The 24,512-nt window shown below is 21.7% G+C and overlaps 7 protein-coding genes across 7 annotated transcripts; all 7 read left to right on the top strand. All coding sequences in view use genetic code 6, as the record gives it.

Annotated features, from left to right (window-relative positions):
• Nucleotides 1-640: 640 nt before the first annotated feature.
• On the top strand, nucleotides 641-6,213 carry TTHERM_00848160 (transmembrane protein, putative; the record flags this gene model as incomplete). The annotated part of the gene is made up of 4 exons (XM_001009308.2): nucleotides 641-1,916; nucleotides 2,793-3,227; nucleotides 3,363-4,600; nucleotides 4,726-6,213. 4 exons carry the CDS (start codon nucleotides 641-643, stop codon nucleotides 6,211-6,213), a joined length of 4,437 nt encoding a protein of 1,478 aa, XP_001009308.2.
• A 1,109-nt stretch (nucleotides 6,214-7,322) lies between these two features.
• TTHERM_00848150 (kinase domain protein) lies at nucleotides 7,323-9,806 on the top strand (the record flags this gene model as incomplete). Its single annotated transcript, XM_001009307.2, has 12 exons — nucleotides 7,323-7,495; nucleotides 7,558-7,647; nucleotides 7,755-7,844; nucleotides 7,897-7,986; nucleotides 8,075-8,164; nucleotides 8,227-8,406; nucleotides 8,459-8,638; nucleotides 8,996-9,085; nucleotides 9,162-9,251; nucleotides 9,313-9,402; nucleotides 9,457-9,549; nucleotides 9,605-9,806. 12 exons carry the CDS (start codon nucleotides 7,323-7,325, stop codon nucleotides 9,804-9,806), a joined length of 1,458 nt encoding a protein of 485 aa, XP_001009307.2.
• Nucleotides 9,807-10,571: 765 nt separating this feature from the next.
• Nucleotides 10,572-12,209, top strand: TTHERM_00848140 (kinase domain protein, putative; the record flags this gene model as incomplete). Its single annotated transcript, XM_001009306.2, has 8 exons — nucleotides 10,572-10,813; nucleotides 10,866-10,952; nucleotides 11,004-11,093; nucleotides 11,148-11,237; nucleotides 11,318-11,407; nucleotides 11,466-11,555; nucleotides 11,877-12,053; nucleotides 12,119-12,209. 8 exons carry the CDS (start codon nucleotides 10,572-10,574, stop codon nucleotides 12,207-12,209), a joined length of 957 nt encoding a protein of 318 aa, XP_001009306.2.
• An 888-nt stretch (nucleotides 12,210-13,097) lies between these two features.
• On the top strand, nucleotides 13,098-17,751 carry TTHERM_00848130 (Hypothetical protein). Its single transcript, XM_001009305.2, has 10 exons — nucleotides 13,098-13,450; nucleotides 13,512-13,591; nucleotides 13,650-13,734; nucleotides 13,799-14,013; nucleotides 14,354-14,909; nucleotides 15,014-15,201; nucleotides 15,257-15,541; nucleotides 15,658-16,166; nucleotides 16,304-16,455; nucleotides 16,524-17,751. The coding sequence occupies exons 1-10, from the start codon at nucleotides 13,205-13,207 to the stop codon at nucleotides 17,520-17,522; spliced, it is 3,315 nt and encodes a 1,104-aa protein (XP_001009305.2). The 5' UTR covers nucleotides 13,098-13,204; the 3' UTR covers nucleotides 17,523-17,751.
• A 679-nt stretch (nucleotides 17,752-18,430) lies between these two features.
• TTHERM_000848129 (hypothetical protein) lies at nucleotides 18,431-19,800 on the top strand (the record flags this gene model as incomplete). The annotated part of the gene is made up of 2 exons (XM_012795960.1): nucleotides 18,431-18,823; nucleotides 19,354-19,800. The coding sequence occupies 2 exons, from the start codon at nucleotides 18,431-18,433 to the stop codon at nucleotides 19,798-19,800; spliced, it is 840 nt and encodes a 279-aa protein (XP_012651414.1).
• Nucleotides 19,801-20,645: 845 nt separating this feature from the next.
• TTHERM_000848128 (RAP domain protein) lies at nucleotides 20,646-22,115 on the top strand (the record flags this gene model as incomplete). Its single annotated transcript, XM_012795959.1, has 1 exon — nucleotides 20,646-22,115. The coding sequence occupies one exon, from the start codon at nucleotides 20,646-20,648 to the stop codon at nucleotides 22,113-22,115; it is 1,470 nt and encodes a 489-aa protein (XP_012651413.1).
• A 1,034-nt stretch (nucleotides 22,116-23,149) lies between these two features.
• TTHERM_00848120 (hypothetical protein) lies at nucleotides 23,150-23,413 on the top strand (the record flags this gene model as incomplete). The annotated part of the gene is made up of 1 exon (XM_001009304.1): nucleotides 23,150-23,413. The coding sequence occupies one exon, from the start codon at nucleotides 23,150-23,152 to the stop codon at nucleotides 23,411-23,413; it is 264 nt and encodes an 87-aa protein (XP_001009304.1).
• Between the last annotated feature and the right edge of the window lie 1,099 nt (nucleotides 23,414-24,512).

Genomic DNA, 24,512 nt, shown 5'->3' with positions numbered 1-24,512 from the left:
TTTAACACCTATTTGTTTAAATATAGAAGAGGCATGTAAACTTCACAATAAACGATAAAAATGGATAACTTATTAAAAATTTAGTGAATCATTGTAATTAAATGAGAGATGCTTACTAAAATATAGATTTTTGTGTTAATATTTATTGGGAAATTGAAGAAATCTTAGTAAGTTTGCTGTAAAAAATGTATTTTTTTGTATTAAATGTTTTGATGGCAGATACACATTTATTAAAAAAAGTAAATAAATATCTGATTTCATATTTGATACTCTTAAATGATCTTTTAGTAGAAAATCAAAAATTAGAATAAGGATTACTAATATTTTAAGACAAAATTTACTTTGTTACTTCATATAAAATTTAAATCAAATACTTTAAAGTAAATAAAATTAGTTTATTCAGTAGAAGAAAAAAAATTTTGATTATTAAAATAATGAGCTGGAATTTAAGATGTAAGCTTAATAAAATGCTATTATAGCAATTAAACCATTAAAGTTCTATTAATGGATCCAATATAAAAAATACAGACATAATTTAAAGAAAAGAAAGATGTCTACTGATAGCAAAGTCATAATTATATTTATTTTGAAAATAGTAACTAATTTATGAATTTAAAATATAAATGACTTGTTAGGTGGGATGTAATATCTTTATTCATTTAGCATTAAGTGTTTGATTATTAATTTATTTATTTACTTAAGCTTTTTATTTTGTATGAATCCTTTGAATTTAGCTCCAAGCACTTAAAGCTAGAATGCTCAACAATATTTGACAGCAACTTAGATTGTTATTCCAATTAAAAAATAGACTCTCATCAAGCCAAAAAACCATAATTTGTTTAATAATCCAGAATATTTTCGTTCTATCAGAGGCACTAGCCCGCATGGATAGAATACTGGAACTAATGCTATGAAAAATGCCATTTAAGATTAAGACATTAAAGATGATTAATCTTAAAAAGCTAGAAAATATAATTTATCTTCTTCTGACAAAAAGTTTTTTTTTCCTGAAAATTAGAGACAAAATAAAATTCAATTTTTAGGAGCCAATTAGCCGATTTCACCAAGTTTTGATGCTATAGTAGATGAAGGATTAGGAAGTGGACCAATTAGCATTCCTGAAAGTTAGAATAGCAGTGTAAGAAATATAGCCAGGATTAATATAAACAACAATAATAATTTTTTTAATGCTGTTTCTCCTCGCGAAAATGCTTACGCATCTCCATAATTAAATAGCAATGCAGTTAAGACTCCAAAGGATAATGCTGGAGGAGGCATAGGGATAATAGAAGATTTTAATTACAGGAGTAAGAATAGAAATCGTCCATAAATATTTTAAAATAGTAAAAACATATTGTAAAGCAGAGTACCTTCAATAAAGCCAAATGGAAACGAGTATGACTTTGGATCATAGACTAAGCTACCTTTTTTTACAAATAACGAGCAAGATAAAGGAGCTGAGCTGAATTATGATTTTTCACACATCAAAGAGTTGAATCAGGATAATTTTCTGAAATACATTCATCCAAAACAAAGAGAAACGATTTACCTTCTTTTTGGAGAAAAGAGAGACCATTGGTAGTAATCTTGGTAGAATTAAAAGCCAAACGAAAAGGATCTATTTGTAAGCGATAACAACTCCTAAAAAACAATTACTTATTATGAAAAATTAGACAGAAGAGCTGAGAAGCTTAAAGATAGATTGAGAGATACGAGCAAGATAGTAAGCCACATGATGGAGAGAAGAAAAAAATTCCTCCTTGAACACGAAGAATTAATAAAATCAATTGAAAGATATAAAGATTCGTTGGAAATAATTTAAAAAACCAGCAAAAAAAAGGTATTTGAAAGAGATATATAACTTCTTGTCGAGTAAATTAAATTAAAAATAGAAGACCTTAAAGACAAGTATAGAGGTAATCAATTAATTTAACTTACTCCCCTCCATTATAATTCAAATATTTTGTGATAAATAATTATATAATTATTAACGTCAAATAGAATTTTACATTCTTCTAAACAATAGATAAAAATTAGATATTCAGTATATAAATTTCTATTGTAGTAATAAAGAATTTAGATTATTACTAGAAGAATATTATTAATTTATTACTTCCAAATAAATAAGAAATTAGCTTTATTTAATCTCATTAATTTATAGCAATATGTAATTTTAATAATAATGAAAGTTTTAAAAAGTGACTATTTATTTTCAATGATTCAAGCAATTTTATCAAAAAAAAATCTAAAAATTTAAGTCTAATTATTTTACTAAAAAATAAATATATGTAATGTATTAAGTGATAAATAAGCTAAAGCCAAATTTTATTAATACTTAAAAAACACTAGAAATTAAAGCTAATTTTTTTGAACAAACTTTTTAAGTCAACTCTCTAATTAATTAGAATACACAGTAGCAATATTTAATATATTGGTAACGTTAGTTTAGCAAGTTATTTTAATAACATCATTATTAGCAAAATTTTATATCACATAGAATTATTTGAGCTAATTGCACTCAACAATAAATATTAATAAAAATGCTATAAATTTCTAAAAAATGTTTAATTTTGAATTAAGATAAGAACTACATAATGAATAAAAAATGATGTAAAATTATTTATAATTTGTACTTACTTAAATAATTTTTGAACAATCTGAATAAACTATAAAAACTTCAATTATTTATAATGAAAATATTCTTGAAAAATAATTTTAATTTCTTTATCAATATTTTAAAGCAGTAATAGCATTAAATACATTTTAACATTTTTTTATATTAATTATATTAGAAGCAAATGATTTAATTGTCATATTTAGTATTGCTAGCAATCAATATTTAAACAGCAATTAAAATTGGTAAAGTAGCAACAGTTCGATGATGGATTTGAATAAAATGTAAAATTAGCAAATTCATAGCTAAAATATTTCTAAAGTAGAAAGTCATTATAAGCAAATTTAATCCACATATAACTACCAGAGTGTCTTCCATTAATCTAGCAATATGCTTGATTTTGATTCTAGAGCTTTGCAAATTTATTAAGAATTTCAATAATAAATTCGTAATCTTGATGCTGGGCTTAATGAATATAAAAAATATCTTAAATTAGATATTGAAGGAGAGGAGTTTAATATTAGAACTTAAGAATTGCTTTAGATCCTCAAATAATGCACCACTTTTACAGCAGATGCTGAAAAAGAAATCATACTTTTGAATTAAGAACTCGGTAATTTATTGATTTTTCTTGTTCCTATTATTGATAAATTAAATTAATTATTTTCTTTCTAAGTTGAAAATCACTTTTTTATGGATTTACTTATTTAGTAAATGTTTTAAAATTAAAATGTATTAAAAAATAAAGGAAATAATTTGAAGGAGATTACTATTTCTCTCAAGTAAAATGTAGAATTTTATACCAGAGTATATTAGGCGATAGAGGAGAGTTTTGATTTGGTATGCAAATTAATTTATTTAAGCTAATCTAAATTCAAAGAAATGAACGAGCAAATTTCTGAGACAACTAAAGATATTGAGCTTTTTGTTTCAAAGTTCTTAAGAAGAAAGTAAACTTAACAGAAGAGTATAAGCATATCTCAACAATAAAGCTAAAGTTTGATGGCTTAATTAAGTAGCACTAAAAATAGCAATCAACTCGTTTACAATGAAGAAGAAATTAAAAAGGGTATTATATAAATATAACAAAGAATCTAAGATATTTTACAAAATACTTCATCCCTTAAAAAGCAAGTAAAATAGCTTGCAACAGATCCTCGTTGTTAGTATTTCATTTAACTTCGCTTTAAATAGTCAAATAAAATTATTTACAAACTCGAGTTGATGAATTCATAGGTAGATTGCTTGTAGAGATTCATTTAGTTAGTTTGCACAAGATTAGATGAAGACTTAAATGAAATAATTTAGTTCCAAGAGTAGATGAAAAAGATAACAAATGAATTTGGAGCAATTACATAAATAAAAGAGCATAAAAGAGTGACTGAAATGCTCAAATAACTTTATTAAGGCTGTAATTTGTTGATTTCAAATATGGGAAGTTCTTTGAATAGATTAAATTGCTACATTGAATTTAACTAAATAGGATCTGCTTAAAAGAATTTTTTCACAATTCAGGCTTAATTATAAAGTGGAATTTAAGAGATTACTAAATTGTAAGAGAAGATTCTCATAGAAACCAAAAAGAAAGGAAAAAGTGAGTAATTTGAATTAAATATGAAGAAATTAGATGAATTTTCTGATTTATGCTAGAAAGAAATTGAAAACTTCAAGAGATAGAAAGATTATATCTTTTTTAACTTCTAGGATTCTGAAAAATTCCACATGCCAGCAATGATAGCTTTGGGAAATGCTCGTTAAGCTTACAATATAATGAACAACAACATGAAAGAAGATCCTGCCTTACAACAATTCGAAAAGCAAATAGTCTAGCAAAAAAACACCTTAGAGCTCTGCAACACCATTTTCGAGAACATTTCTTATTTGCAATTGTAGAATTTCTAATACCTTTCTTTTAACTTCAACATCAAAGACAATAAATTAGATTATGAAACCAATTTAGATGAACTTCTTCAAGGTGTTGACGAAGTAAATTCTTTTAATACTTTTCCCCTTCAAATTTATTTTAAAATAAATTCAATTCAAAGAGTTTTTAAAAATTTAATTGCTTTTTTATTTGATTTTGTTAAAAATTAATTTGAATATAAATAAAGTCTTTGAAAAATATAACTCAGTGTTGGGAAACTGTATAAAATTAAGCTTATGAAAAGTTTTTGAATGATATTACACAAAAGTTAATTGAAATGATTAAATAGCTCTATGATTTTATTAGTTTTTGGATGAAAGGAGTAAAGCTTATAGTGAAAAAAATAAAAGAAAGTGTGGACAGTAAACATTTTGTTAAGAAAGAGTTTTAATAAAAAATAATCGATGAGAGTATAGAGCCTTTCCTGAATTTTTTGAATAACAGAATTTCAAGTGACTTTTCTTCTTACTTCAAAGGAATTATCAACGTTTTAGCTAAAAAAGTGAACGAGTGCTGTGCTAATTTGATAGTTTTTGTTTACGAAGGTACTCAGAAAGAAGTAACTTATGAAAATATAGAAGCAGTAACATCTTAGTTAGAAGAAAAGCTTAACTAAAGAAGCAGCATACCAAAATTGCCAGTACTTTATGACTTGTACAAATGTGTAAATTTTTTGGATGTTGAAAAATCCTACGAAAATGAAGAAATAAGAAGCAGGATAAAGCTATTAAGATCAAGAGTAACAGAGTTACTTGTAAGTTAAATAGACAATTTTATCAACTAAAAAGACTAGAAAGTACTTCTCATGCTTAGCTTTTACAAAGATGTTGTGCTGAACGAATCTATTTTACACTACAAAGATTAAATTGATTCACTTATTGATTTTTGTTTGCATTTAAATTCTAGATTCATTTTAATTTAACAAATTCTAGATGAGTCTAAATAAAAATGGAAGCAATAAATCTATGTATAGATTGATTAAAATGAGACATCTTTCTTTTCGTACCTTCTTAAGTATTATGACTTAGTGAACAAGGGATCAGTATTCGATCAAACACTTAATTCATTGATTGCAACAAGCTAGTAGGAATTAAGAAATAAACTTTAACAACAGAAAGAGAAAAGCAATAAAATATTTTACGAGTCATTGGGTATTTAAGAAAATGGTTCTTTACATTCTGAGCTTGTTTAAGATCTTTATTAGCTGTTAAATTACTTCTAATCTCTTTCTATATATAAACAAATGTTACTAAACAGTGAATTTTACTTTTTAAGCTATTTAAAAACTGATTTCAAGCAGTTTGCAACTAGCATCCAAGCTATTCACGATGCTCTCTTAACTCTAAAAGAAGCAACTATTGTGTACACATTTAAAAATAAATACTTGCCAAACCCTAGTCTTGACAAGCAGCAAATTTTCTAAGTTCCTTTTGGAGTATTTTTAGGGATAAATGGATTCAATAGAATAGTTGAGCTAAAAAACAGCCAAATCTTAGATAGCTGGATTAAAATATTTAACAAAATTCAGCAATAAATATCAGAGACTAACAATAAAATGAATAACATCAAAAGTATAAAAACAGTTGACATATTTTAAAATATATCTGTTTATGAGCTTAACGAAAACCAAATAAATTTCATAAATAAATTCAAGAACATAAATTATAGCAGATGAATGAAAATTATCTGAATTTTATTCCTAATATTTTTTTATTTTAATATAACTTTATATATTATCTTATATGTAATTCCATTCATAGTTACTTATTTATTATTCGCAAATCTTTGCAAATCTATGAATATTTTTTATTAATTATTACAGACTTTCTTTTTTCTTTTTCTTTTTGTTTGTTAAAAATTCAAAAATTTTTATTAATAATCAAATAAACATTTTTTAAAGTTTAAAAATTTAATTAATTCTCTTTTATTTATTAACTTTTTAACAAATTTATAAATAAAATTCAATTTCAAACAACAGCTTAGTTAGAATATTTTTGAAGATTTAAAATATATTAAGAATTTAGAAATTTAAACAAATACAAAAATTTACTTATCAATAATTGATGATCATGATGAGTAATTGCTCAGTTTTTGTTCAGAAATTTAAAAGAATTGTGTAAATATAAAAATAAAATTTATTTTTTGTGGAAAAAAAATATGGATTTAATTTTATTTTGCATGATTTGAATTGTTGTAGTAGAAAAGTAAAAGAATTTTCTTAAATATTAAATTCTATAATTCTTAATTTTAGAATTTGGAAAAATAATAAATAAAATTAAGATAGTTTCCAGATTTTTACTAGACTCTAGAATTTTCCTATTGGATTAATATTTTAATTTATTTTTTTTCTTTAAATTAAACATTTTTGTAAGATTTTCTACTGTAAAAAAAGTTATTTATAAAAAAATTATCAATATAATAGTTACAATATTAAAAATATTTTCATAAAGACGAAAATAACATTTTGAAAGTAAATTACATTTAATAATATTTTCTCAAATATTGTATAAATTTTTTATAAATAGATAATTTAACAAATTAGTAGAAGTAAGTAGAACAACAAACAGCTAATTAAGCGAATTACACAAATAAATATTTAGTATTTAACAAATTAATTGTCACTTTTACAAAAAACACTAACTCTAAATTTTGATAATTTATTATGACAATTAAGCTAATGAACTAAAATTTTAATATTTTAATATATTATTTTTATGATAAAATACACAGTCGAATAATTTATAAATTAAAGTTCTAATTTGTTTTTGATAAGATTTATATAAAATGCAAAAAAAATAGACAGAAATGAGAAAGGCTTTGCCTATGCTGAAGCAATTTAGCCAGGAAAAAAGCGACTTTGGGTATTTAGGCGAAGAAGTTCGTATTATAGAGTCATCAAATAAAAATGCCTTCATAGATTCTATAGAGTAAAGGAAGTCAGCTTTTTTAGATGTTGGGTATTATTTTTGATGTTTGATTATAATATAGCAAGATTTATCTAATTTATTATTTGAAAAAGCATGCAATATATTGGACTTGAAGGTATTTTAAACATATCATATAGTATCTAGCTCATGAAGAATTTAGAGAAGCTTCATCTGAAGCTAAAGTAGAATAATTTATTTTTTAAGCTTTGTGTCTGTCTGTTCACCAATTTAATAAATAGATTTAATTTTAATTCAATTTAATGTCTTAAGACTTTATAATTATATATAGTGAAAACGATATAGGCTTAGAAGAAATAGAGTATCTTGCAGAAGCAATAGGATAATTAAAGCACCTAAAGGATTTATCTCTTAATTTAGAGTATAAATTACTAGATTTCTTAAAAGAAATTCACTAATAAATTTATAAATAGCTACAATGATATTAAAACAGAAGGAATCAAGTTACTTATAGAACAGCTACTAAAGGTGACTAAGCTAGAAGTTTTAACATTGAGTTTAATGTATGCATTTTTAAAAGACAAATTTATTTAGCTATTCCATTTTCTCAGTAATAATTTTAAAATATTATTTTTTATTTTGTTATTATAGCAATAATGAATTGGGAGACGAAGGTGTGACTATAATATCAGAATATTTAAGCCATATGAAGCACATGCAAATGCTCTAATTATAGTTGGAGTAAGAGAAAGCAAATTAAATGTTGCTTGTTTAAATTTACTTTTCTGTTTAAATAAAACTAGTTCTAATATGATCACAGGCAAAGGCATGAATACTTTGAGTGATGGATTGACTCATTTGAAGAGACTCAAGTCTTTGAAGCTTATAGTTGGAGAAAATCAGTTAGGAGTTCAAGGAATTAAAGAAATTGCTAATGGAATTCATAACCTAAGAGAATTGCAAGACTTATCTTTGTTTTTAGGGTAAATCAAATTCACTAGAAAAATATTTTAAAATTTTATTTGTATAAAAAAGTTGGAATAGTCTTCAAAACGAAGGCATGAAGGAGTTTTCAGATGGTCTTAAGAACTTGAGAAAACTTAGATCTCTAGACTTAAATTTCTATTAAAATGACATGGAAGACGAAGCAGCTATTGAGCTCTCTATGGCACTTCTTCACTTAACTGGTTTAACTTAGTTATAACTTCTTTTAAAGTAAATTTAATAGCATTAAATTATTTATTTATAAAACAAACATTTTTAAAAATTATTTGATGACTAGTTCTAGGTGGTTTTAATAATAAAATTAATATCAATTTTTGTTTATTCATTCAAAAAAAATATTGAAAACATATTTTGTGATATTTAGGTGAAATTTTTAGCAAATTTTAAACTGAAATTGTAAAAAAATAATAAATCAAGATCAAAAATATTTTAAATTTACCTCTAAAAAATTAAAAATTCTAAAATAAATTTTTTAATTTAAATTATAATTGAATAAATTTAAAAAGTTAGTTTTTAAATTGAACTTAAAAAATACTGTTTAATTGAAAATATTTTAATTAAAATTAGCTATAATAAACTTGGTTCAGAAGGTGTTTCAGCTCTTGCTCACTCTTTAAAATAATTAAGACATTTAAAAAAGCTTACATTAGTCCTCATGTAAAATATCAAAAATAATTTAAGATTATCTTATGAATATTTTAGTCAATAAAAATAAATAATATTTTATATCTAGTGAAAATAAGATAGACAAGATAGGAGCTATTGAAACAGCATAAGCATTAAATGAATTGTAAGATTTAAATGAGCTAATCTTGAGTTTTAAGTAAATTTGAAATAAAATTTAATTGTGAGTTTTAACTAATCTAAATAAAAATAAAATTAAGGAGCAACAAAATCACAGATGAAGGAGCAAAGGAACTTGAAAAGTCTATTAGCTCTCTAAAAAATTTATAAAGCTTGAACATGAACTTAAAGTAATTGATATCATTTTTAAAAACATTTTAAAACTATTTTAAAAATATTTATAGTATGACTGGAATGTCACCTGAAATGCAAACCATGTATGGAAAAGAATTATTTAAATAAATTCAGTTGCTTAATTAACTTAGAATAGGATTAGAGTACTAATTTTATTTCTTAAAAAAATATTTAATTATTCAAAATATTTAAAAATAGCTTTTAGAGTCCTATAGTTAATATGATAATTAGTAGAATGGAATTGATGAATGAATTCCTTATGGAAATAACTGCCTTAGAAAAGATAGGTATTAAAAATCTTTTCACATAAGAAATGCTATTGCTAATTGAACAAGATATGGTTATAGATATTTTAGGGACTGATTTTCTTTCTTTGGTTCCTCTTAATTACAGATTTTGATTTTTTTATTATTGGAATCAAGTAATAATCATAGATAAAAATATACTTTTATATATAAGCTTCTCGTTAATAACAAAATTAATTATATTAAATTAAAATTAACTAATTAACTAATTCTTATTTCAAAATAATCATTTGATATTTATTTGTTGCTTGCTTTTTGTATTATAATTAATCTGTATTAAATATTTCTCCTAATATAATTTTATAAATTAATTTTGCAAATATAAATCATTTTTAAATAGAAATTTTAATTCTAAATAATCTAATTAAAAATAAATTTAAAATTTATAATTAATTCTCCTTCTTATCTTAAAATTTATATTTTCTACCTTTTTTTTTTAGCTTTTTATATTCAAGTTTATTTTAAGTTTATTATCATTAATTAAAATAAATTTAGATAATTATAAAAATGTTTAATATAAAAGGGTAAGTTACAAAGGTTTTGATAATCAAGATTATCTTATAAACTATACTATAATTACTAGGTGAGTAATTTTACAGCTAAGTTTGCTTTCATATAAAGTTAAAATTTTACCTCATGCTTTTTTTAAATTCAATAATTTATTTTAAAGAGATTTTGATTTTTTTTTCATAAAATTAATAAGTATTGTAGATAAAAAAATAAACTTTTTAAAGCTATTTGTTAAAAATAAAAATTGTAATCTTGATTTATTTTAACAACTTACAATTACTCATTTTAAAATAATATTTTTAACCCATCAAATTGTGTTTTCTGAATAGAAATTGTATATTTATTTATTTATGAATTATTTAAGCTTATCAGGAATCAGTCATACATACATAATATATTTGTCTAGATCATTAAAAAAAAATTAATTAGTTTCTATGATTTTTTTAATGAATATCTTCAAATTTATTAAAAGTTACTTTATAAATGAAAGAGATGACCTATTTTATGATCCTAAGAGCGTAAATATGATCATAAAGCTAAATATAGAGAACTAAGATCTAAACAAAAGTAGAAGATTAATTTTCGATTTAGAGTAAAAGGAACATCATTTATCTAATAGTGCATTTTACAAATTATTAAATTAGATATAAAGACATAAACGCAGAAAGTATAAATGACCTAAATATAATATGCAAAAATACTGAACTAAATTATTTACAATTAAAGCTTGAGTACATTAGTTAAACTATAACTTTATATTAATAAATTTTATTTATTTAAAGCCATAACTTTTTAGAAGATGAAGGAGTTTAAAGATTAATGAAAATAGTAATATGCTTTAAGAAGCTACAAGTCCTACATCTACATTTGGGGTATTAAATCATATACAATAAATGATAATTAGGAAACAAATAAATATTTAATAGAAATAACTATTTTGGAGAATAGGGAGCAAGACACATAAGCATAGGATTATAAAAGTTAGCAGAAATGAAAGAGTTAAAACTAGTTATTTTGTAATATTTTTATCTTATAATTAACAATTCGCAAGTAAAAGTTCAAATAAATTTATGCAAGCTGTTTATATAAAATAAAGTAAAAATATTATCTATCAAGCAGGGGCTTTCCACATTTCTGATATTTTGTAATCTACTAGTAAACTGCAAGTACTCTCTTTAAATTTAGTGTAAAATATTAAATTTTTTGTCAAAAATAGTAAATTTAATTTATTTTTTTTTGAAAAGTGAATGCAATATAAATTCAACTGGCTGGTAGCAAATATCCAAAAATCTTAGATTACTCACTTAATTAAAGCACCTAAATATAATCTTAACGTATAATTAAATATTTTTATCTAAATTTTAAACAACACTTTATTTAACTTTTTTAAATAGAAAATGCTATCAAAACTAATATTTTTAACAGTAAAAAATTTTAAAATTAAAAAATTATTTAGAATAAAAAAAAGTTGAATTAGCAAATTTTATAGTATTAAAAGTAAAAACTAAATTTAGCCATTAAAATTCAATTATATTTTAAAAATATCTTTTTAAAAAAATGTTTATTAATTGAAACAAATATTTTTTTATTTTATTGAACAAGTAACACAATTAAAGACTTACATTTAAATTAAAAATTAAAAATATTAAAAATAGAAATAATAATATAGATGAATAAGGAAATACTGATTTCTGTGATTTCATATAAAATAATAAAACAATTGTTAGCTTAGAGCTCAGTCTAGTACTAAACTATATTGGGTAAGGCATTATAACTCTTTAAAATGCACTAATAAAAAACTAAGTTTTGAGGGTGCTTTCCTTAGTGCTTTTGTAAGATTTTCTTATTTATTTATTTAATAAAATAAATTGAATTACTTTTTAATTATATTGATAAGTTCTACTGCAGAAAAGCAAAGACTTAATTAAACTAGAAAAAAAATATAAAAATGCTGCAAGAGATTAGTAATGTATAATTACATTTTTTGAATACAAAATAATATATTCTAGTATTATTTTGTAGGAATTCATTTATATAAATTTATATATTCCATATAATTTAATTAATTAAAATTAAATTGCCTTTAAATTTTTATTATTTATCAATTATCTATTTAAAATAATAATAATTTATTGTTTTCACAATTTTATTCAAAAGTCATTTTTATTTAGTTAAAAAATTTTAAAAACTGATGAAAATAAATAAAATAGTAATGAAAAAGTAAGTTTGTTTTTTTATAATTTAAAATTATTATAAAAATAATAAATTTTACTAATTCTAATTAAAAATCAAGTTTTTTATATTTTTTTAATAGGTTTCATTAAAAATAAAAATTATCCTAAGTTCTATTTCCAATAAATACAATTTTAGATGTACTAAAATTCTATTAATATAGCAAATAAATGTACATAAAAATAAATCCTCCAATATTAATAATAAATATTTTTTACATAAATTCATTTTATTTTATGAAAGAAAAAAATAATATTTTATTTATTACTAAAATAATCTTTTAAGTTTAATAAAATACCCTTTAAATATTAATTTAGAAATGAATATATTTTCAATAACAATTAGTAAAAATATAAATATCTTTCTACATACAAACAAAATAATACTAAAAATATAAAAAATATATTTATTGTAAATATTTATTAATCTTTTTTCTATTATTTTTGGAATTATTTATTTTTAATAAAATGTAAAATAAATTGCTTAATAAAATTTTAGAATTAATTCAATACTGTTCTATCTATCTATTTATCTATCTAATTTATATTTATTTTGGTTGGCATATTTTAGATATTAATTATTAATATTAATTTGTAATAAGCACCAAAGATTCTTAAAATTTATCTGAATAATACAATATTTACTGCATCTTTTATTTAATTAGTAATTAATAAATATCTTAAGATTTACATCAAATATAAAGCATATAATACATTATAATCAATTAGAATTTTAAGAAGATATAGCAATCATGGAGGAACAAGCTTATTAAATAGTTTAGCAGTACAATAGCACTTATTTATAGCTATCAAATATTCAAAAAAGCTTAGATGATCATACACGAGTTACTATTCAATGTTATCAAATGGGAAATATGAAATCTGATTAATTTAAAGATTTTTTAAAGTTGTTATAAGAGTCTTTCTAATCACTTAATATTTCCTAGGATAATTTAAAATTAATTAAAACTAAACTATCGCCATATTTAAAGCAAAAAGTTGATAAAATTGAGAATATTTATCTTAGTATTTATGAATTTTCTTTCGATATCAAAATAGGAATGGAATAAAAGTTTAATGAATTTGTAATTTTAAGATTATGTCATATAAACTGAGTGGCCTGGATACGAGTTGCACATGTAAAATCATTAAATTTACTATTTCATCATAAATTAGTTTTCATTTTTGATTTTACAGGATTGCTGCAGGTGCAATAGCGTTTTATGATTCTGACTCTAACGATATAAATTAATTTTAAGAAGAGTTTATCAAACTTAAAAGCGTAAAAAAATATTTGATAATAAAAATTTTAATAATTTAAATTAAATAAATAAATAAAATGAAAGAGAGTATCTTAAAGTCGTTAAACACTAATGAAGCTCTTTATTATGGGTTCTAAAGAAAAAGATATCAGAGAGATGGTTCCATATGAAACATCATTTTGCTTTCTTGAAGATATTGAAATAGAAAGAGAAGCAAGCTAAATAACTCTTTAAAATTAAATATAATAGATTATTGTTGATATTTCTATCAATTTTGCTCTCGAGTTAGAAAAACTTAAGTAAGAATTTAATTAAAATCTATTTTAAATTACTAATTTTAACAATTAATACTTAACAAATTTATAAATTTATTTAAATAAATTGAAATATTTTAGTTACCTCAATTCATACAAAAAGCCATAAATTAATTATATAAAATCAATAAAAACATGATCTATTTTAAAATATTATTTTTTAGTTTTAAAATAAAATGTTGATACTAATTTGATAAATTTATGTTAGATATTTAACATTTATATTCTTATTAAAATTTGGATGTTTGGTAATTTACTAACATAAATAATAAAATTTAGATATAAATAATAGCAATATTTAGAGTATTTTATATGATTATAAAAGGTCAGATCCTTAAAATACTGTAAAAGTTCATATGAAAGAAGAAAAGGTGACTGATTCTTCTAAGCTTAAGAAAAGAAAAGAAGGAAGAGCTTTAAAAATGATGGGCGATTACTGTATGATGTTGCTATCATTTGAAGATGCAATAGGTTACTATTCAGATGGTTTAAAGATTCTTAAAAAATGTGAAGATTACTTATGGATAGCTTCTTGCTAAACAAGCTGCACAGCAAGAATATATTACAAGTTCAAAAATAAATTATTAATAACAGCTTTATCCGTTAATGATTTTGAGTAAGAAGTCTCTACAAGGATGAAAGAAGCTATGGATTGCATACTTAAAACTAAATTTTCAAATTTCTTTATTGAAATAGCATTTAAATATATGAAAGTTTTATCTGAGTATTAATTTAAACTGTAATTTAATGATATGGCTTACTATTTTGAAATGAATTATACCTTAAATGATAAAGTGGAGTCTTCACAATGCTTTTAGTCTATTGCTGGTATGTACAAATAACTTGGTATGCTTAGAAAATATGGTTTCTATCTAAGAAAAGTAGAAAATTAAATAATTTTAATATTAAACAATTTAATTAATTAATAATTATTTTCACTTGAAAATGTTAATTAATTTCTTTTTATTTTATTAAAATTAATTAGGCTGCCTTGCTGATTAACAAATATAATTCAAATGTTTGTTAAAAATTAATGAGTATAGCTGCTAAATATTATAAATTTTATGAGTTAAGTCCTTTTGGAGAAGGAAAAAAGAGTGAATAATTTTGGCTCAAAATTTAAATGGCATTTTTATTTGAGTTTATAGAGTGTCTTGCTGATTAACCTAAGCTGTAATTATTTATTTATTTAATTTTAATTTAAGCATAAATATTTTGAAATTAATAGGAAAAATTAAGTTTAAAAGCATATCATTAATGTATTTACTGATTTAAATAAATAAGACAAGGAGAGAATTTATTTGTCTTTAAGAAATGAGTGTCCCTATACTCCTAATTATAGTTACTTTATTTTTGAGCATCTTCCAGTTGTTAAAAAAGTTGACATAATCCCTTCTAATCAATTAATTAGACCTAACGAATAAGAGAAAAAGGGTTTATTTATTTACAATCCTTTTTAGAAAAAAAATTTGTAGAAACTTAAATTTCCTTCCGATGAGCTGATCAGTTTTAAGTTGATTTTACTATTTATTTATTTAATAACTTTCTTAATTATTGATTTAATTTATTAATATTTTATTTATTTGTGTTTTTATTCAATTATTTTATTTTAAAATGATAAAATAATAGAATTACTTTGGTGAATTCGTTTGGATTTGATTTGTAGATTGACTGCATTGTCTTTGAAGTTAGTGGTGTAGAAATATTAAATTATCCCAATAATATATTTGTGAGTAAGAATCATACAGAATTTGTGATAGAATAAAATATAAAACCACTTAAATCAGGTAATTTGAGCATCGAAGCAATCAAATTTAGATGCTTTAACACTGTTTATGAGCATTGCATTGACGAAAGAGGTTTCGGATTGATTTACCTTTAAAAACACTAAGATAAAATTAACCTGTAAAACAACTAAAAAAAAGTTTAATATGATTTGAAAAATATTGAGATTTTTGATAAGCTTCCTCATCTCAACGCTGAACTGTTGGGAGATATCGATTAAAATGGAAATATTATTTTTGAGAAATCTCAAAAAATATAATTCTAAATAAACTTGAAAAACATAGGAGACTTACCAGTAACTTAGCTAAATATTTCAGCATGCATTGATTACAATTAGCCACCAATTTAGGAATGTAAATATTTCTTACCGTTAACATTTAAGCTTGATATTTTTGCAAAGGATTTTTTGTTCATGATTAAAAATATAGCTTTGTTTATAATATAATTTTTATTTAAACTGCTAAAATTATAATTTATTAATTTAAAACAGTTTAATATAGCTTTGAAGAAGTTGGTGAGGTTTCTATAAACAAAAATGAGAGTATAACATTGATTTTTGTTGAGCAGAATTCTATTTTCAAGCAAAAAAAAGGAAATTTTAAAGTACTATAGTTACCTTAACTGAAGCAGTCTTCTTATGAAGTATTTAATTTATTGTTCACTAAATTTAATTAAAATATTTTATCAATTTTACTTAATAATTTTTATAGGTTTCTTAAGTGACTTTTGTGGTAAGTTATATGGAAAACAGTAGCAGCAAGTTTATCAAGGAAATACACTTAAAAAAAAATATAACAGTAAAAGAGAGTATTTTGATTGACAGTATGGAAATATATGAATAAAACTAAAAGATTATAGAAGATTCAAGAGTTTAAAATTATTATTTAAATGATTATTTTTACGTACAAATGACATTCATTAAAACAGACGATAATATAATTTCATAGCAGCAATAATTGTAGTTTGGTGAAAGTACATAATATAATTAGAATGAAAATAATAGTGGTGCCATTCTATTATTCCCTTAAAACTCAAACATAATTGATAATTAATTTACTTTAACTTTTTATGAGAAATAAAACAGCATTGATTAGTGCGACCTTTACTCAAACAATAAAAGGGTCACAAAAATATTTAAGCTTCAGAAGGTTTAAAAGCTCATTGAAGAGCAAGACGAAGAAGATTATGATCCATAGGAATTTATGCAAAAGAAATTTAGAGAAATATTTTCAATAAAATGGAAGGATGTTCATAGATACTCCGAAGGTTTGCTGCCTCTACCTTCTTTAGACACAGCTAACTTAAAAAAAATCTTCTAGCAACCAATTCAAATAAAGACAAATATTAAATTACTAAGTGAAGAAAGTTAAGTTTAAACTTATTTGAATGAGTACACAATTACATTTTGTGACATGAATCAGGTTGGCCTCTCAAACAACTTGTCATGTGAGCTGAGGTTGGATAATAACATCTAAGAAGGTTCTGAAGTTTTATCATTCTAAACATATTATGTACTAGATGGTAAAACCAGATATAACTTAAATTTGAATGACATAAAAATGAATGACCAAAATAAAGGAGAGCATAAAGGTTAATGCTTCTTTAAAATATATGGCTAGCAACATAAAAAACATTTTATTTTTTGCCTAACAATACTTGACAATATCAAAAATATAAACTACAATTTCTCAGAAAATATAATGCTTTGATATTTTGTAATTTAAGCTAATGATTTGTTAAATAAAAATATTCATTAATAGGCTCTTTAATCAATTAATTAGACAAGTTAAACATTTCTAAAAATTAGAATTGCTTTCTTAAAAAAGCTAAACAGTATTTTAAATATTTTTAACTTTTTTTGTTTATAGGCATTTATAAATATTTATTTACCCTTAAAAAAGTTATCTTTTAATCTTATAAAAAAAAATATTTGATTTATTTAATTTTATAAAAAAAAAATATTTGAATTTATTTAATTTAAAAAAATAAAAAATATTTGATTTATTTATTATAAAAAAATTATTTTAGAAGTTTTTTAAAAACTATTTTAAAAATTATATTTTTCAGTGTGTTAATTTTTATTTAAATATTTTTGATTTTCAATGTGTTTAGTATTTAAAAATTTAATGAATATATGACAATAATTTTAAACTTTATTTCAAAAATATAATATATTACTATTTTATGAACATGTTTGCTAATTTAACAAATAAAATCTAGTTTATCATAAAAATACACATTTTTTCTATCTCATTATATAATGAAATAATAAAAGAAGTGGTACTTTTAAGTCAGCCAGCCAACCAAACAACCAACCAGATTTGCATTTTGATTAGTTGATTTATAATAAATAGATAAATAGATACAATGATTTGTATATATTTATTATATTCATTGCTTTACTGATTAATTATTGATTTTTAGGTTTTTTTTTGTTCCTAAATCTATAAGTTTTAATTATAATACAATTCAAAATAAGTTAATAACAATCTTCACAAATTATAAAATAGCTAAATAACTTAAAGATAGGTTTTTTTATATAAGATTTTCAATCTTTTGGACTGAAGAATACTCCAGGAATTAGAAGATAGTTTGCTATTTTATTTTAAAGGAAGTAATGGAAAGCTCAAATTCCTCTTAGCTTAATAAAAATATTAGAAAGAATACCAAACCAAGAAACATTTTGATTACATAATGTGTGAAATTAGATTTAAATAGCAGCAGTGATTTATCATTAAAGTTACCTTCGATAAACTCAAACTATGATAACTTAGATAACCTTCAAATGGCTTCAAGATATAACAGCTCAGCTTCAAATATCAACTCAACTAATAATGGATTTGGAAACTTTATTCATTTATTCAAAAAAAACTTTAGCACAACTAAATATGTTCATACTAAACCTTCACATAGAACAAATAATAGTCTTCAAAGTATAGAGTAAGCTAGAGTTACAGGATTTAAAAAAATAAATGAATCGATTCCTCCAAGAGTTACAAGACTTCTTCATGTAAATAAACAATTTAAAAATAAACTATCTGATATTCATTTTAATTTTAAAGAGAAATATTAATTAACTAATAGAAAAAAAGGAAAGAAATAAATAATAGCTAACTATTAAAATTGCTCAACGCATCAATTTAATATCAATAATAACTTTAAACACAACATTAATTATTCTAATAGAATTTTTTTAGTAAAACAAAATACATTTATGACATAGAAACAATTATTTATTATTTATTTAGTTAAATTCTACTATAAAAAAACAATTTGAATATTAAAGTTTGATTAAATTATAACTTTGTTAAATAAATTAGCTACTGAATAAATTATTTAAATGGTAATTAAATTATTTTAGCACAAATAAAGAGTGCTATTTTTAATTTTGTAAAAGCCAATGTAGGATGAAAGAAATTTCAGATTAAATTGTTTTAGTCAATTAGAAATATTTGATAAAAAAGAATAAAGTTTAATAGAGAAAATTTTATTGATTTTAATTGTTTCATAAATAAAGTTTCAATATTTTTTGTTAAAAAGGCTATTGAAGATAGAGATGCCAAATAAAGTAGACAAATACTGACTAAATTCACAAATAAAAATGAAGAAAAGGAATATGTTATGCCAAGACAATTTAATTTAGATTCTTTTAAGCTAGTTAGAAGTGATAAAAATATACCAAAAATTAAAAATCTTATGTGTCATTTCATTAACTCTCACAAGAAGTATTTTAATAAAGAAGTTGTTAAGCTACCACATTATGAAAAATCAGCACCATTCCACATTGAAACCATGTAATTTGCAGATAATTATTTGGATGATCAAAAACTAATCAAAAAGAATTTTAATTACGATGAAGAAAATTTACAAAGAAATAATTTGGTGCTAGAAAAGGTATTACTAGAAAGGTTAATAAAACATGAAAAAAATATTCCAGACAGACCAGATTTAAACACCTTATCAATAATCACATAACATATAAATTGACCTTAAATTCCTCTATGAAACACAAAAAATCCTATTCATTTTAATTTATTAAATGACTTTAAATAAATAAATCAGAATCAAATTAAAGTTTCAAAAATAAAAAAACAAAAATGCTTCTTTAATCAAAATAAATTGAATAGACTTGAAAAACTATATTTATTAAAAATTAATTTATATTTAAAACTTTATTTAGTAATCCTTCGAATGAGTAAATAACCAATTTATAAAAAAATAAATCCTTTCATATTATCTTTTTTATCAGAATTTATAGATAGAAATGTTTATTTATTAAAATCTTTTTTTAATTTTAAAAAATAATAAAAAAATAAATAAAATTGAAAATTTTTGATGAAAAATAATTTTAAATTTTATAAAATAAATAAATTATTTAATAAATAATCATGATAAGAAGAATAAAGAAAGATTCAAAAGGAATTTATATTGTATTTTATTTTAAATTTTTGATTTAATGTTTAATATAAAAATTTTAATGATTAAAAATTTATTTATCAAAATTTCAAGCAAGTTTTTTTAAACTAACAAATTTAACAATAAAAAAATTATCCTATTTAAAATGTGTTTGTTTTATTATCTTTTTAACAATCTTACAAGGTGGTTTTAAAATCTATTTAAATAAATTTATTTGATAAAATTCTTTACAAAGTCAAAGATATTTTGGTATGTTTTAACATTCTGATAATTTCATTGGCCAGCCAACCTAGCTTAATTTTAGAATAAGATTAATTTAAAAATTTAGTAGCATAAAAAAATTTGGATATAGAAGTTTCTACTATTTTTCATTTAATTAATTTTGTTTAATATATAAAGTTTTTTTCTCTAAAGAAATGATTAAAGGAATATCAAAAATTCTAAAGCAATAGGGTTTTTTTTCACTATAGTTGTTAAATAAGGTAGGAGTTGAATATTAGCAGAGGACTTTCTTATTGATTTAAGCTGAATTGCATAAGAAATAGAAGTATTGCTTTGCAAGGCTTAATAAATAAAACAAGCATTTTAATAAATAGCAATAAAAACTAGAAGATTTAGATGATGACTGTTAAGATTAAATTTAAAGCGAGAATTAGCAATAGAATACTGAAAATGAGCAACATTTTGAATTATCAGCAGAGACTTTTGATAAAATATTATATGCAATTAAAGAGAAAGGGGATAGCTTGATTGATGCAGTACGTTAAAGTGATTTAAAAGATAAAATAGAAAACAATGAAATCAAAGATAAGAATGCATTCATTAGTTGCTTAAGAGTGCTTGAAAAATGCCAAATTTAAGACAATCCACTCCGCGAGAGGATATATCAATAAATGAAAAAGCCTGATTTATTTGATGCTCGTTACAGCAATAAAGAACTTGGTGTTATTTTCGAATATTTTATGCAGAAAAGCCAAAAAAAACTTTATTTAATTGAATTAGAAAGCTTCTTTTTATAAAGATTAGACTAATTAGAAGAAAATCATATAAGGCAAATAGTTAAAGTTTATAGTTAAAATTTCAAAGGATCTGTCGAATTTTATGATGCAGTACAAGAAAAGATTTTAAACATAATTGAAAACACAGCTTAAAATAAATTGACTTTTAGCGATATGATGAATGTTTATTTACCAGCTTTTACAAAAGCTAACTACTTCAATTAAAAAATGGAGGGTTACTTTATTAGACAAATAGAATAAAGGCTATTAGCTGAAGAGTATTAATAGTATTTTAATGAAACAATTTTACCTTATGTTCCAAATATTCTTTTCTTTTTTGCTTTGCAGTTTGAATCAACTTAAAGTATGCATGATATTCTCTTAAAGCTTATTAAAATTCACCATCAAAAGGATAGAAACCTTCCATTACATATTTCTAAGCCTCTTAACATATTTTTGAAAGTTTACTCTTTGTTTACAAACAAAGAAATTGATGATTTTTTCATGCCTGCTTTCAGATATAAAAATATGCATGTTTAATCTAGTAAAGTGTAAGAGGAAATCCAACCATATCTTTTGAAATTTATTCCTAAAATTCACTTGAAGGAAAATCATCATATAGATTCTTTTAATGTGGATTTTTTAACACATTTAGATGGTAAAAAAATAGTAGTAGAAGTTAATGGCAGATTTCATTATGTGCATAATAGATATTCAGGTGTTTACTAAATCAAGCATACATGTTTGGAAAAATAAGGATATATTATTATTGAAATTAAAGATTATGATTGGTATGCTCTCAAAGAAAATGAAAAGGAGTTATATATTGCTAAGCTATTATCTCCTTTTATTAAAAAGGCTAATCAATTTTTGGATTAATAAAAATGAATTTGAAGCGGGAAATTCAAGAATGAATTACTTAGAATATTTAAGAAAATACAAATAAATATTATAATTTATTTATACTGAAACTTTCTTTATTAGTTTTTTTTTAACATTTCACATTAAATATATCAAAAATTAAATGCGTATCATATAAAATTAAGTTATATCTTTTAAATTTAATAAATCCAATTATTGTACTAATTTTATACATACTTCGTTTTGTTTAAATTTAAAATAATTGTATCAAGTCAAATGCTTAAATACTATTTATTAATATTTATTTGTGAAAAAGATAAGCAATTTTTAAATCTAAAATGATCTATACAAAAATAAATATATGGTAAGTTATCTATTGTAGATAACAGTTGATTTTATTTCTTGTAATATTGTAATAGAGAGACTCATCTGTTTAAATCTGACTTTTTTTAAATATTAAAAGTGCTAGTTGACGCATAAAGATATAAATTGAAATATTTATAAAAAAAGAAAATAAATAGCGTAGATTTCAAATAAATATTTAATACTTAAAAATCAATACATTTTTGATCTCTTTCAAAATACCATTACTTTTAGTGTTTTTTTAGATAATATTTTGACAATGTTCTTCTTTCTATGAATTAACATTATAAAATAAATAAGCACTTTAAAAAATTTGTTTCTATTTTATATTACTAAAATAATATTTGTTGTATTTCTTGGATGTATTAATAAAAAGGAGAATCTTTTTTTTGATAAGAAAAATAGTAGGAATTATTAAATAATATATGCTTTTAATATTATATATAAAAGTAAGTGAAAAGAAAAGCAATAGTTAAAAAAACTGCTTGTATTATCTACTTCATTTTTAAATAATAAATACAATCCAACTTCAAACTCATCCGAGTAAATAATTATTTTTTTCGAAATTTAGCTATAGCTATATTTTATATAGAAATTTAGTCTATTAATACCATATTTTTGATTATTTTTTTAAATAAATGTTTTTGTAAAAAAAGCTTTTAATTTTTAATATTTTTAATGAATGATAAAAGGATAAAATGGGTGATGAGTAACACAGATATGTTCATTAAGGAACTGGCGAACACGATTACAATGATAATATAACAGATATATAAGATAGAACGATATATTATGGACCAAATGATCCTACCATAAGTGATGATTAAAAAGATGGTAAATATCATGATTTCAATTATGAATTTGGAGCTAATGATTTTCAATAACTTTGTATTGAATTAATGGATACATAAGAATATTCTGATAATTAAATTTAAAATCAAGAAAAAGACTTCTTTAAGTGAATTAACTAAAATAAGAAAATCAAATAAATTGAAATATTTTTAGAACAATCAATAAAATCAGGTAGTCTATAAATAAATTAACAAATCTATACAAAATCAATCAGTCAAAGATAATGAATAAAAAAGTCTATTATAAATATTTATTTATTTATTAGTTTATTAAAAACTAATTATTTTAAAATTAATAAGATTTTAAAATTTAATTCTTTAAGTATACTTTAATAATTAATACATACATACATACATACATACATACATACATACAAATATACTCTCAATTTATGATTGGCAATTTTAGGCTGAAATTTTTATGATATTTTTTTTACATTTTATAATTATTTTCGTTTTCTCAATATCTCTCTCAATAAATAAATAAATTTAAATGTTTTTATTAGCCATTAATTGTTCTATTCATTAAATAGTAAACTTCTTGTAACTATTCTAAAATAATCAATTAACTTTATTATACTTTTTATTTCTTAATTCTTGTAATATGTATTTCAGACGAAATTTACTATGAAAATTTTGCAATTTATTAATTGATCTTCATTTATTTAATTGAATTCTTTTGGTGAAAAATAAATAAAATTTATGATGGATGAGTAGTATTTATAATTTTTAAAAGAGATCAAAAACATTATCTTTGGTGAAAATAATTAAAATGCAACTTAATAAATAATTTTTTCTATCTAAAAATGATGGAATTAATTCAAATAAGTTTGCTGATGATTATATATTAATTGATTTTATGTATGAACTATATTTACGATTTTTCAATATATTGTCTCAAAAATACATAATAATAAAAAAGCATTTTTTCTATATTTTCGATTTTATATTATAAAATTAATTGAATAAAATACAAAAATATTTGATTTTTAATAATTATATTGTCGTTAAGAGTAAGCTGAAGATGAATTAGATAGAAGCTTTTCAAAAACAAAAGATATTTATTTACTTGGAAAAGCTTAAAAAAATTGAATGAAGCTAGAAGCAATTCTATTAATGAGCAGCAAGAAATGATCAGATAGGTTTTGTAGTGTTTAGATTACATTCCAAAAGAAACAAAGACTTATTTGGAATAAAATATAGATTTAAT

Source organism: Tetrahymena thermophila (genome assembly GCF_000189635.1).
Source record: "Tetrahymena thermophila SB210 genomic scaffold scf_8254783, whole genome shotgun sequence".
Classification (NCBI taxonomy): domain Eukaryota; phylum Ciliophora; class Oligohymenophorea; order Hymenostomatida; family Tetrahymenidae; genus Tetrahymena; species Tetrahymena thermophila.
Note: the sequence above shows the minus strand (reverse complement) of the source record. Positions and strands in the feature narration are given on the sequence as shown.